The sequence below is a fragment of the Tachysurus vachellii genome, chromosome 1, assembly GCF_030014155.1.
Source record: "Tachysurus vachellii isolate PV-2020 chromosome 1, HZAU_Pvac_v1, whole genome shotgun sequence".
Classification (NCBI taxonomy): domain Eukaryota; kingdom Metazoa; phylum Chordata; class Actinopteri; order Siluriformes; family Bagridae; genus Tachysurus; species Tachysurus vachellii.
In genome coordinates this window covers 25,257,553-25,272,184 of record NC_083460.1, presented here as the reverse complement: position 1 = coordinate 25,272,184, position 14,632 = coordinate 25,257,553, and the positions used below count along the sequence as shown (strand labels likewise).

At 36.0% G+C, this 14,632-nt stretch overlaps 2 protein-coding genes across 4 annotated transcripts; one reads left to right on the top strand and one right to left on the bottom strand.

Annotated features, from left to right (window-relative positions):
* Window positions 1-1,458: 1,458 nt before the first annotated feature.
* ankrd29 (ankyrin repeat domain 29) lies at window positions 1,459-7,645 on the bottom strand. Of its 3 annotated transcripts, XM_060879497.1 has the most exons (11): window positions 7,499-7,633; window positions 7,277-7,379; window positions 6,580-6,690; window positions 6,353-6,451; window positions 5,670-5,768; window positions 4,336-4,434; window positions 3,709-3,807; window positions 3,477-3,575; window positions 3,125-3,220; window positions 2,889-2,987; window positions 1,459-1,646 (listed from the first exon to the last, which is right to left on the bottom strand). In XM_060879497.1, the coding sequence occupies exons 2-11, from the start codon at window positions 7,310-7,312 to the stop codon at window positions 1,563-1,565; spliced, it is 921 nt and encodes a 306-aa protein (XP_060735480.1). In that variant the 5' UTR covers window positions 7,313-7,379; window positions 7,499-7,633; the 3' UTR covers window positions 1,459-1,562. The 3 variants fall into 3 exon arrangements, with proteins under 3 accessions (XP_060735480.1, XP_060735489.1, XP_060735498.1); XM_060879506.1 differs by lacking the exon at window positions 7,277-7,379 and having other exon boundaries at window positions 7,499-7,645; XM_060879515.1 differs by lacking the exon at window positions 4,336-4,434.
* Window positions 7,646-9,761: 2,116 nt separating this feature from the next.
* On the top strand, window positions 9,762-13,542 carry cts12 (cathepsin 12). The gene is made up of 7 exons (XM_060879527.1): window positions 9,762-9,917; window positions 10,162-10,284; window positions 10,571-10,735; window positions 10,936-11,157; window positions 11,941-12,109; window positions 12,518-12,623; window positions 13,410-13,542. Exons 1-7 carry the CDS (start codon window positions 9,762-9,764, stop codon window positions 13,507-13,509), a joined length of 1,041 nt encoding a protein of 346 aa, XP_060735510.1. The 3' UTR covers window positions 13,510-13,542.
* Window positions 13,543-14,632: the final 1,090 nt, after the last annotated feature.

Sequence of the window (14,632 nt, the reverse complement as noted above, 5' to 3'; positions counted from 1 at the left end):
AATGGTTTTCATGACGCCACACAAAACGAGCCAATTGGAGTTAAGCACCTAATCTGACGTCAGAAATAGCTTCTTCAAACAAAACATTATTTTATATTTCAATCATACGCCCTTATCCAGACCCACTTACATTTTTTATTTCATTATTTTATACAAATGAGGGTTAAGGGCCTTGCTCAAGGGCCCAGCAGTGGCAGCCTGGTGGACGTGGGAATCGAACTCACAACCTTCCACTAGGTAATCCAGCTCCACATCCACGTTCATTATAAAGGGGAAAATAAAATAGCAAATTGTCATATTTTTAATCTTTTTATATTATTTGGAAAGTTTCATATGCATGGTCTGAAAGGAAACCAAACTTTATCCATTTTAAGCTGGAAATTAAAATTTATTTTGAATTTTTTTTTTTAGAACGACTTACAAGCCGAAAAGCTATCAAAACTGTAGACCTTGCACATGCTGTTAATTCCTCCTTTTTTAAATTAATTGTATTGGTTGATACCCCTACTTTGTGTTTTTTTTATTACTGAGATTTGAATACTATGTCTTTGTATATTGTATAAAAAATGCATTATATACATTGTTATAACATTATTTATTATTTAAGGTTTTTCATCTAGAGGCTCCTTTACCTGTTTAAAAAAAATCTCAGTACACATTTGTGGATATTTGTGCACAATATTTTTATTTATTTATTTTACTTATAAGAACTATGGCTATACAGGGAGTATACACAATACCTCTCAATACCTCTTTAGAAACAAATTTCAAATTATATTTCATTTCGGTATTTATTTCACAAATATACAGTCTGACACACTTTCACGGACACATTTTGCAAAATACTTTACAATTTTACAGCACCAGTACTTAGAATACCAAATGCAACATCTGAAATGTATTTCAGAAGTAAATGAATTTAAAAAACTGCACATAAAGCTTCAGGCTTACACAGATATAATATTCCTCTAGGCTGAGTTATTATGGCTAGACTGGGTTTGATATTTCTTTGTCATAAGAAATACACAGTTAGCAAAATTCATCAAACAATGGCAGGTTTGTGATAATAAATAGAATTACTCTGAAACTGCAATGGAAGAAACCAATCGTTCAAACAGAAACATGTAAATCTGTTTGGAGTAAATCTGTAAAGCTAAATTAGACTGATTTATGTCTAGCAACATTTTTCATTACCACAAAGAATTTTTTAAATATAATAATAAAAATAATAATAACAATAATAATAATAATAATAATAATTATTATTATTATTATTACTATTATTAAATATTATTATTATTATTGTTATTATTGTTATTATTGTTATTATTAATAATAACAATAATAACAATAATAATAACAAGAATTATTATTATTATTATTATTATTATTATTATTATTATTATCATCTTTTGCTAAATTATGAATTTCTTGTAAATAGAAGCAAGCACCAATACAAAATGCTGAGTGTACTTTCTATTTTGCCTGGGTGTAGTGCATTTTCTTCAGCCACAAAAAAAAAAAAATCGCTATAAAACTCTAAGGGAGAAGAGGAACAGTCATCAACTTTGTCCATTTAAGATAGGCGGCCGAAGAAACCTCAGGATGCGCTCGTTCTTTGTGAGGTCCCCTGGTAGGTCATTATTCTGTTGAAAGAGAGCCGCTTATTATTAGAAAACGTATAACAAAACAGCAGATAATGGGTGTGAAGTATTGTATATTGTCCACTAGATGTCCCTGTTAAACTGCTGTAGACCTACCACTCTGCCTCAAACCGGAATCCTAAAATCATATTCCTAGAAACTCTTTAAAGCATTTTTAGTGCTTTGAGTCATTTGATTTGATAAAATTAAAGTATTTGTTCACAAAGTTGTCCGAACACATGCACAGCCTACTCATGATTACAACTAACAGTTTTGATGTTCAAACAACAATGTAATATAAAAAAAAAATCATCATCATCATCATCATCATCATCATCATCATCATCAACATCATAATTATCATCATCATCACTGCAGATGCTACACCTTATTTAAAGGGTCTGGCAGGCACGGAAACCACACGTCCTTTACCAGGACTGATGAGCACAGATACCACACCTCTTTCACAAGAACTGACAAGAATAGACCAGGCCTCTCTGACTAGGTCTGGGCCAAGCCATGCTTCCTTCACTGAGACATATGCCAACTGAACCCCAGGAGTTGAAAGCAGTAGGTACCAAGTATGTACATCCACCATTAAGAGAGTCCTACATTGCCATAGCCTGAAAAGCTGTTATGCTAGGAAGAAGTCCCTACTATAAGATCAGCATAAAAACCTCATATTAAAGTTTGCAGATGATCACTAGCCTTATGGGGGTGTGTGCTTTTCAGTTTTCCAATGAAAATCAGTTCATTGTATGGTGGAAAAAGCTGAGGCTTTTAATCTTAAGAACACCATCCCAGTTTTGAAACATGGTGGTTGCAGCATCATGTTGTATCCTGGTATCCTGGTGCACAGCAGAACATTGATGGTATTATGAGGAAGAAGCATTATTTACAAATGCTGAAGTAAACCCACAAATCATCAGCCAGATTGCAGCCAGTCTACTTATGTGTGCTTCTTTCTGCTCTACCTTTGAACCATCAAAAATCTGGAGATGTATAAAAAGTGTATAAGCTACAGTGACAAAGGGAGGGAAATAAACTATAGGAACTAAACAGAACTAAAGGAATCCATTTTAATAATGTTTTTAATAGCCAAAAGTACTAGAAGGAGTATCAATTAGCCTTTTATAGATGCAATTATAATTCCATAGTGATGCTGAGCCAATTTCCAACTTCTGCTGAATACACACTGTTTTGAATCATTGTGCTGTGTTAAACCTATGGACAATTATCACATACCTTATTACGTAAAGTAGGATCAGCATTCGCTTTTAGCAGAAGCATCACAGTTTTTGGATCTCCACCCATGACTGCAGCATGAAGAGCTGTGGAACCATTCTAGATAGAGAAACCATTATTTAAAACAAAGAGAAACAATGCCTCCAGATTGTTATGTATTATAAGAATAAACCAAATCCGGGTAGATGTAATAGATGTAGATAATCTTAAATACAGGATGAATTTTGACATCCTACCTTCAGAAGACCAACAGATGGGCTGAACTTCAGAAGCTCCTCTATGACATTGCAGTGTCCATTGTGTGCCGCTTTAAAAAGTGCAGTAGAGCCATCCTTTCAGCAGGCAATAAAAAAAACATTCATTAATTAAAACAGCTAGTGTAATAATTACTACGTTTATCATGCAGATAATTTTAATTTAATTGATGAACTATATTATTCCCATTTTATGGCACAATGCTGCTGAATTTGTAAATTTGACTGGTCAGAAGTGATTATTTATTAATGATCATAACTGCAATTCACACAAAAGCTCCATTATGGATTCTTTTTCTTTTTTTTTGCTTTATTAGTATAATCAGTGCTATACATTTCTCTCAGCTTCTCGGTCTGCACCACGTAGTAGCAGAACTTTCACAACTTCACTGTGTCCCATCTGGGCTGCTATCCACAGGGGTGTGGTACCATCCTGAGTTTGGTACACACACAACCAGGTCAAACCCATGGAACAAATCATTGTATACACTTTTATTTTATTTGTTTGTTTATTTATACAACTGTATGCATATTGTATTGAGAGGTTGAAGAATGGCTGCCCTCACCTCCCGAGGCTGGTTTACTTTGGCTCCAGATGACAACAGCTGACGGACGATGGTCACATGACCTTCTTGAGAGGCTAAGAACAGAGGAGTTGCGCCATCCTGAAATGTGAGAGGAGATAGTGACTGCGTGCTTAATAAGCGAAGTGGTTAAAAGATATACGTCTATATTTAAAACACAGAGGGAACGACTCCATGCACTATACTGAAATAGAGTATATATTAAATAATACAGATATAGCACTATATATACAGCATGTTTGGGGTGATTCAGAAGCCAAAATTAATCTTTGTAAAAAGAGTACACACTTTTAAGGTTAAAGTAACTGTTATAGCTTTAATAAAATAAAATCTGATTATAAAATAGCTATAATATACCTTTGTTTCTAGCATGTTTTAAAATGAAAGGTTTTGTTTAGTTTTAGTTTTAACTCCTTCCACCCTGCAGCCCTAAAGGCATATGTTTACATCTATTTTTTCTTTATGTTGATGTTTTTATGCTTTGGTCCAAAATTAATTCTACACAGCAGTATAGCAGCAATCTCAGAATCACTGATAAACTCAAGCCTTGCAGCCAATCAGGAATAAGGAACAAGTTATGTTTGTTCAAACTGAACAGAGTCCACTAACGCTGAGCTGGTCATGGATGTTGGCTCCGTTCTTGAGCAGTGTTTCCACTACTTTGGAATGACCGCTCTGGCAGGCAGCACATAGGGCCGTGCCACCATCCTGCAGGAAACAGAGCAAAAAAAAAAAACACTTTTGTGAATATGATATGTATGGCCAATATAAACAAGTAAAGCAAAGGAAACAGCCAATGAGAGTATGAGAGAAATTCATCAGCTGTCATGCCAAGTCAACAGTCAAGTTCCACAAATCCAGATCCTTTTTCCGGATAGTTGTTTGATAGAGCAAAAGAAATATATAAGCACAATTACAATGCTTCTATAAGAAAATACTTTTCATGCCAAATCTAAATGGGTGTTAGAAACGTGTGCAGTATAGAAATAACTACAGTTTTTGCACTATACTTCCAGTTCTCTTTACAGAACAGACAATCTCTCTGACACGTCCTCTACATGTTTCAAATGATATAGTGATATATATTGTGATATAGGCACAAAGTCACATGATTAACAGCACTCAGATTTATTCTGTGGTGAATGATTCTGATCATCTGCCAGCACTATTATGTACACCAAAACTACTAAAAAAGCAAATAATCAAAGTAATGTAGTGTGAGAAGATCAGTGATTATGACATTCTATATTTTAATGTGAGGAAAAAATGAAGAACAAACAATGAAATTCTGCATATCTGAGGTACAGGCACTTGTGGCAAGAAGATAACTGGCTCAGTGATTCAGCTTGCAACAGTTTGCAAGTCATTCAAATAATAAAAAAGTATAAAGAAATATATAGGATATTACCGCCAAAAACACTTGGTCAATGCTGAACAATATTGGTTAAAGATATAGAAAGTAGATTATATTAAAGTGTCATTTGCAGTTGTAGCAGTTAGTAATAACCCTACTGATATATTGTAAAAACTACAGGCAATGTAGAAAATATTTTGTTATTAACATGAAAAGTGTCAGTAACAAAAGTGCTAGCTTTATCTATGATAGGTAATCTCTATAATTAATGCTTAGAGCAGTGCAGCCAAACCAAGTATTAGCTCACTGGTAATACTTGTCAGCAGATTTCCTGCCTCCTAATTGCTGGTGACTGGCTCACTGGCTCACTGACTCACTTTTTTCGCTGTTTCACTTTTTATCTCATAAAAACAGACTATAACTTACTACTTGCTATATATTTTTCATTGTCAAAATTTAAGAATTTGCATCCCTAGACACACACTCTCATCTGTACTAACTTACAGAGTGATGCAGGCTGCTGATGACTATAAAGATGGCAAACTGTGGCCCATACACAGCTATGTGTTTTTAAGCACAACTTTAATACCTTGGTCTGATATTCTGTGGAAGCTCCAAACTCAAACAGGAGCTTGATGATGTCATCATGCCCCAGCTGTGCTGCGAAGAACAGGGCTGTAGAACCTGTCTGAAAAAAACATTCACACACACACACACACACACACACACACACACACACACACACACACACGCACACACAAACACTATACTGTAACACCAGCCTATACAAGCACACACAACCGTTAGACACTGTGCAAGTCAGCAAAAGCTTCTCCAACAAACACTATAATTCAGCATTGTTTGCAATGCTTGTTCGTAATGCTGCAATAAATGCAGTGGAGCAATGTTTCTAAGTAAATCATCGACAAATTATGCTAATAAGTAAATATTCAAATGCCTTAATACTGAACACTGTGTCATATTCTGCTAAGGCAATAAACTAATCCAAACACAAAAAAGTAGCTGAACCTGATCCTCTCTAACACAGTAAAAATATTTCTCTTTAACTTTTATGACAGTGGAACATTATGTACATTAATAATGCAGGTTCTATTGATTCTTTCAGGCACTCAAAGTTCTTATTCAAATAGAAATAAAGAAATATCAGCAAACATTTCATGCAGGTATTTTAGAACTTTCAATATCACCACAAACATTTCTGCTACATAGTCCTCATTCCAGCCCTACTTCTGGCAGAGACAGCAGTCTTACCTCCCTCTGCAGATTGATGTCTGCCCCTTGCATGATCAGTTCCCTTACACAGTCATAATGGCCATTGTAGGAGGCCACCATCAGAGCAGAGGTTCCATACTGGCCAAAAAAATCATCATAAAGGATTACTTTTGACTGTTTTACAGTTTGTTTAGTTCATCTTCAATGCAGTGTGCATATAGTTGAATTAATGGTTGTAATAATATATGTAGATAAAGCTGTCATACGCTATCTTTACAGTCAACGTCTACACGACCACTGTTCAGCAACAGCTGCAGGAGAGCCAGGTTCCCCTTTTTGGCTGCCCAAAATGCAGCGTTGGCTAAGGGAGTTTCCTTCTGCGAGACACACACACATATATGCATAAAATGTTCAGATTACGATATAATACTATACTACTGTAATGCTATATTATACTATATTACTAATTATGTTACAAGTATACAATATAAACAGAAGGATGTCACTAGGTCTGTAACAATAATGGCATAAAGACCTTTATAGCCTTTATATACACACACACACGCGCGCATATATATGCATATATGCAAACATTTTATGCTTATATTATATTATGTTACAAGAATACAAGCATACAATATAAACAGAAGGATGTCACTAGGTCTGTAACAATAACGACATAAAGACTGTTTGTAGCCTCATCGTACATTATGGCCAATAATGTAAACAATACATTCATAAAAGCACGTCATCACGGGTCGTGATGTGACGTCATGACACCATATACGGGCATATGACACAGTAACATAACATATAGGCTACTGCGTGACATTCACAAATACAAAAAGAAACCTGTATTTTGACAAATTTGTATAGTGGTATGCGGTTTGAAGACGGATTGAAGTTTCATTTTCCGGATGTTATTATTGTATGTACGTAACAGTGCATGTAAAATAACCAGACATTTAAATAACACAATCCTACTCCCTCTGCTTTCATAAGTGCCCATGAAGTGCACAGTGACAGGCGGCATGAAGGCGTTTCTCCAGCTCCTGCAGCCTGATCACTGCAAAGGGGGAATAAGAGATCAGGTTTCTACCCGAGCTGAAAAATAAAACATGCTAACCGAGCATATTCCCCTACAGCCTAAACCTCAATCTAAATGCTCGAGACGAAGTGATTTACCTTGAAAGACATGCTAGGATCACTGGAGTCTCATTCCGCCGAATGTAATTCCACTTTCCCTTTAAGAGCTCAGATGATTTAGGGATTTATGGGGACTTGGTTAGGCACAGACTCTCACTGCAGAATAGCGGCACGAGGTGTCCTTTACATCAGCCAACTCTCTCTCTCTCTCTCTCTCTCTCTCTCTCTCTCTCTCTCTCTCTCTCTCTCTTTCACACACACACGCACACAGTCTCACACACACAGTCTCTCTCTCTCACACACACACACACACACACACACACACACACACACAAACACACGCACAAACACACGCACACACACACAGACACACACACACACACACACACACACACACACACCTTTCTTACTTTAATACCTCCACTAATACATTTACTATTTTTTAATACAATAACGATAATGTAAAAATAAGATTCATTAAAATTAAATAGTTTTATGTATTTGAATGTAGTGGGGTCCAAAGGTCTGAAACTACTAGAGCATTTGAATCAAATTTAGTGCAAAATATTTCTGAATACCCCGTATTTGATGCTGGCCACGTCTACTCAAAATAAAACATTTTTGATAGAATTTTGGTTCAGAATTCTGAGAAGTCTGAGTCTCCAGGAGCCAAACAAAGTGCATAGTGTATAGCAAAGATCTTCAAAATAGAAATAGAAGATTAGATTAGACACAGAGTGTCTGTGTCTATCATATCTATCAGAAAAAAGCAGAAACAATATCTAGTACATAAACAACGAATATCACGATCATAAGATAAGGCCAGCACAAAGCGTGCAAACATATATTAATAATATATCCCTTTGTTAACACGGTCCGCATTTTTTTCTGTTTTTAAATTTTAAATGAAAAAACAAACAAAAAAACTGACTTTTGGACCACTTTTTATTTGAATCGTATGTATATGTGTTGTTTAATATAAGTGTTGCATAGGTTATATAACAGATTATATATAAAAAAAAAGTTCAAACCTAGAAGTCTTAGGAGCTCCTTGGTTGTCACTCTTAAGCTAATATTTCTACATTACTTAACAATAAATAACACAGGTCCTTATGACTTAAGAATCTACATTTAATATCTCACAAAGTGCAAACTACAGCACCAGAAACCAGAACAGACAAGGCACAATGTTCATCAAGTACGAATGTTCATCATAGGACAGGCTCAAGTGTAATAACAGATACTATGCTGATGTTTCCAGTGTACATGACATCTGCATGTGCTGATATCTGCATTATGTCTGTATACATGTAAACATCCGTTGTATTGAGATTTAGAAAAGTAAAGATCAGCCTGTACTATTTAGACTTTTATAAGCATGGATTTATTTGTGAATGGACTTAATATACAACCTATCCATTTGATTTTGGTGGCAATTTACAACACATTGAAGGATTTGGTGAAATAACATTTGTAGCAAGTTAATAAAGGGCCAGATGAAAACAGCTGAGTGTGTCATATAATCAGAGAACAGCATTTGACGTGCAAGGCTGTCTGAAAAAAATTGCAAATGATGTATCATTCACTCAAGCAGGGTGTAATTGACACACATAGCTTATTATTTAAGAGCTTTGTGGGCCTAGTCAGGGCTTAGAGTGGTATGACTAAGTGGACCACGAAGACACACCTTCTACATTGTATATAAACTTGCATTGTAACATAGTGTAGTGATCTTCCTCTAGTCCTCTGTATGGGATCTTCCTCTAGTCCTCAGCAGACAGTCATCCTCTGAACGGTGCTTACAAAAAAATAATAAAAATACCAGGTGAGTATTATTGATTTTCGATCCGGTGTTGCAGGGTTTCTAAATACCTTGGTTTCACAGCTGAGTTGAAAAATGCAGCAGTGCTATGGTCAAAATATGTGATGAAAGCTCTTACTATGTAATTGGACATTTACAAGGAGGACCAGCAATATAAGTGTGTGTAATAAAGTGACTTTAGCTGATACCTGCTTTAGCTCACTCATAACAGCAACATATACAGTTTCAGTAGCAATATCTAACAGTGTGATGGATGTGTGTGATGGATCTATGACTTATTATTAAAAATATATATATATATATGTATATATATATATATACATATAATATATATATGGTGACATTTCTTTAAGGTGATGTTTAGAGTTTGTAGATAGCAGTCTCAAGCATCAGGACTTTGTAACTATCAGATAAAGATGTAACTTTAAAATATCTTTATGGTGCATATACATATGTATATAATGCTTTGTTTGGGCAGATATGGGTCAAGTCCTTTGGAAGCTTCTGATTAGCAGGATGCTTGTGCTTAGCCTCTTTGTGGACATACCGCTCTCTTTGGCAGTGGAGTCAGATGAGGAAGTAGCAGCAGAATGGAAGCTGTGGAAGAAAGCTAATGGCGTGGACTATGATGAAGAGGTCTCTCTTTTTTAAAACAAATATCATTATTTTTATAAAACAGATTGTGTTGATATTTATAGAGCACACCTATGTATGACAAGTAATAGTTCATTTACATTCTGCAAATTGTACTGTACCTCAGTACCTAAACTGTAGGGTTAGTTTTCACTTTTGCAGCAGGACGAACTAAAAACTAATTTTGCACATAAAAATTGTTATGTCCTATCACTTATAATATTTTCTCATTTCTTATTTTCTAAAGAGTGATGATATTAAAAGAAAAAGCATTTGGGAGAAAAACAAGAACCTAATTGAGGATAACAATAGAAAATATTATAGGGGCAAGTCAGCTTTTGCTATGGCAATGAACAAATATGGAGACCTGGTAAGTTACTATCTTGTTTTTTACACACACACACACACACACACACACACACCCACACACACACACACACCCACACACACACACACACACACACACACACACACACCACACACACATATATAAAAACATCTGTGTGTAATATTAAAAAAATAACATGCTGTATGTATTTCCTTTCTTTTTTAAAATTCTGATGCTTAATACTAAAGGACAATAACTTGCATTTTAAATGTTATGTTAAGAAAAAAGCTAAATAATCTTTTTTTTAAACCTGCTTCTATTTTCATAGACTCGCTTGGAGTATAAACAATTACTGGGAGCCAGTGTTAATTTAAATGTACACAAAGTGGAAAAGACCGCTAACGCAGAAACGCTACGCTACAATGCTCAGAACCTAGGGTACACATCAGTTGATTACAGAATGATGGGATATGTTACAGAGGTTAAAGACCAGGTAAGGTTTAACTCTTCAGAGCTATAAAGGGTTGTTAACTTCTTCATGAAAACATGTAATAAGACACTTACTAAACATGAAATACCCTGAAGAAGTTTATGAGAACTTCAGCATTCTTAGCATTCTTCCTCGGAATGTTTGTCCTGTATATATATTTGTATCAGTACAGTACATTACAAGTGTGTTGTTTTCTCACTCAGGGCTACTGTGGGTCATGTTGGGCTTTTAGCTCTACAGGTGCCATAGAGGGACAAATGTTCAAGAAAACAGGTCAACTGGTGTCTCTAAGTGAGCAGAATTTGTTGGACTGCACATGGACCTACGGCTCATACGGCTGTAACGGAGGCTGGATGTCCAGCGCTTTTGACTATGTGATTAACAACGGGCTTCAAGCCTCGGAAACATACCCTTATACCTCAGTGGTGAGTGGGTTCAGAGTTGTGTCTCCTTTTGTTAGGTGGCTATTTCACATCAATCATTCTGTTCTGTTAAATAATCTCTTTAACAAAAAACAGCAACAAGTTCTCACTCTCACTCACTCATTTTCTACCGCTTATCTGAACTACCTCGGGTCACCTGTGCCTATCTCAGGCGTCATCGGGCATCAAGGCAGGATACACCCTGGACGGAGTGCCAACCCATCGCAGGGCACACACACACACTCTCATTCACTCACACAATCACACACTACGGACAATTTTCCAGAGATGCCAATCAACCTACCATGCATGTCTTTGGACCGGGGGAGGAAACCGGAGTACCCGGAGGAAACCCCCGAGGCACGGGGAGAACATGTAAACTCCACACACACAAGGTGGAGGCCCCAAATCTGGAGGTGTGAGGCGAACGTGCTAACCACTAAGCCACCGTGCCCCCCTCAGCAACAAGTTATAACTGTAAATTAGACCTGTTGGTATAAGCAGTTTTCCCAGTCCTTCCTTTTTGTTAATAACATTCTTCCAACTATGGGATGTATTTTGTGTGCTTTTCTTTTTCATAAATATTATCAAAAATGTTCCTAAACATAAAAGATATAGAGATATTAGGTATTTATAGTATATATTAGGAACAATACTGTAATATTTCAATATTAATATTGACTAGAAATGTAAAATATTCTAAGTAGTAAACAGAACACAAACCTTGCTTTCTTTAAATCACTTCTGAAATGTATTATCATAATGTATTTTTCACATATTTCTCAGGACACGCAGCCCTGCTTCTATGACAGCAACAAAGTTGTGGCACGAATCAGTGAATACAAGTACATTCCGTATGGAAATGAACAAGCTTTGGCTGATGCTTTGGCAACTGTTGGTCCAATTGCTATAGCGGTTGATTCTGACCACACTAGCTTTATGTTCTATAGCTCAGGTGAGAGATTCAAAATTGAGAACTTGAACAATAACATTTTTATGGATTAAAATTCCCTTATAACACAGTAGTTATAAGAATATTCTTAGTTGATATAATTTCTATATTAATGAAAGCTACTTCATGTTTTGTAACTATCTGTTGAACTTGAAAACAAAGATAACAAATGTAGTAGGTCACATTACTGAGAGGCTATTTCATTATTAGCACTTAGCAGAACACCCCAATTGATTTATTCTTTGCATGAATCAGAAAAATGAATCGCACATAATGATATTAGCTTATGACCCACAAAGTTGAATAATGTACTAAATCAGCAGTATTTTTGTATCATTTTAAATAATGAATGATGCATAAATAAAAGTGGATCTTTCTTTCACATTAAAGTCATTTGATATGTTGTGTCAGGGATCTATGATGAGCCCATGTGCAATCCAAACAACCTGAGCCATGCAATGCTTCTGGTTGGCTATGGCTCAGAGGGCGGCATAGACTACTGGATCATCAAAAACAGGTCAGAACACGGTCTTCTAAATTTATTCAAAAAATGGTTTAGAGTTGATCTACTATAAATCAGTATAATGATCTTTGTAATAACTGATTTTAGAATTAGGCCAACATAATTATGTCTTGAGTAATTTGCATTGGTGGTCTCTCACATTGCCATACACTACTAAATACAGTATACTGCAACAAATTTAAATGGGGCAGTGATGGCTCAAGTGGTTAAGGCCCTGGGTTGTTAATCAGAAAATAAAGGCTCAAGTCTCAAGTATACAATACAGTATGTGAATTTTGTACAAAATGTAAATTAATTGCATCTTTTACATGATGGACATATGATACTGATACATGATACCTAATAAATGTTGTAGACTATAATTACATATATAGCATGAGCTGTGTAACTTAGGGAAAACATTAACAATCTGAAAACCTAATCTAATCATAATATGTATGCTATATATTGCATTAGATTGGTTAAATGTTAAAGCCAGTTTAATTGGGTAGGGAAGAAAGAAAAGGCTTGTTATAAATGTCAGTTCAATATCCATGTAAATATCCAGTTTAAGAGAACTCAAGCTTAGACAACACTGCTAAAATTTGATGTTGTAGTATTTTCCTTGCTCTAACATACTCTAATTGAGTATGTTATGTATTTGCATAATTATGCATGTTATGCATGTTAGTGTAGCCTGAAAGGGAAAACCCATTAAACTTTGGTAGTAAAAGATTATGCTAGTAGAGGATTGAAAGACTGGAACTGTTGTAGAAACTTTAACCAATTCTCTGTTATCAGCTGGGGGACCAGTTGGGGAGAAGGAGGATACATGCGCATGATCCGGAATGGCAGCAACACCTGCGGCATTGCTAGCTATGCTCTCTATCCCATTGCATGAGATCTTTTTGTATCTATCAATAAACAACATGGGTTTGACTTTGTTTCCAAGATTGATTTTATGTGTTTGAAATCAATAAATGTCATTTCACTATATTTTGGTTGAATATATACACATTATAATACCTGTAATGGAGGTTTAGGCTCAATTTAAAATGACCTCTGCACATGACAAAAATGAATGAGTTAACTTATTTATTTGGTATTAACTCTGGTGCAGACAAAGCCAAGCCTAATGTTGCGATGCGGCAAAGGCGAGTGAGGATCTAAATGCAGTCTAAACATTTAATAATCAAAACCAAGAAACAGATAAACAGAACGACAGGCAAAACTAGGCAGAACACAGAGCTAACGGGAAACAGAAACATATACAACGACTAGCACCAGGGAAGTGAACAAACAGTGTATATATATCAGACAGGAATCAATAACAAAGCAGAGACAATGAGTAACTATGACAACAAGCGAGAGGGAATGAATGAGTTCAATGAGTGTCCATGGCAACAAACGAGTGGGCGGAGCAATCAATTAACAGCAGGGCAAGACACAGACAGACTCATTATGTTGGCTTTGTAGAAGCCAACATTCTGTTTTCCTATTTCAGGTTAGACAAAAATTTATAAAATTTAATGCGGCCTAGGGCTTTCGAGCCACATGCACCAAATTTGGATATGTTGTAGAACCTGGTCTGAAGTTTGTTGCTGTTACTTTTCTAAGTGATCAGAGCACCGGTACTTCCGGTACCGGGTCTCAAAATGGCCTTTTTTCCCATAGACTCCCATTATAAACTTTGGAGGTTTATAACTTGGCAAGCTTTCGAACTATCTACAGCAAACTTGGCCAGCTCCTTTAGGGTGATACTCTGAACAAAGTTTTAAATTGGTGTACCGACTGGCCTTTCGGTTGTGCCGCAGCCCCAATATGCGCCCCATATGTGCCCCAATATATGCAAAATCAAAAAACATTTAACAACATGGACATGTGACATATCAAAACACTCAGCACAATGAGGGGAACGTCCTCACGGGTATTCGGATCACGTCACATGCTCATTTCCGCTCGCCTCCAAAAGTATTGGCACCCTAGCGGTCCAGTAGCTTTCACAATCTTTCTGTCCACTTGCC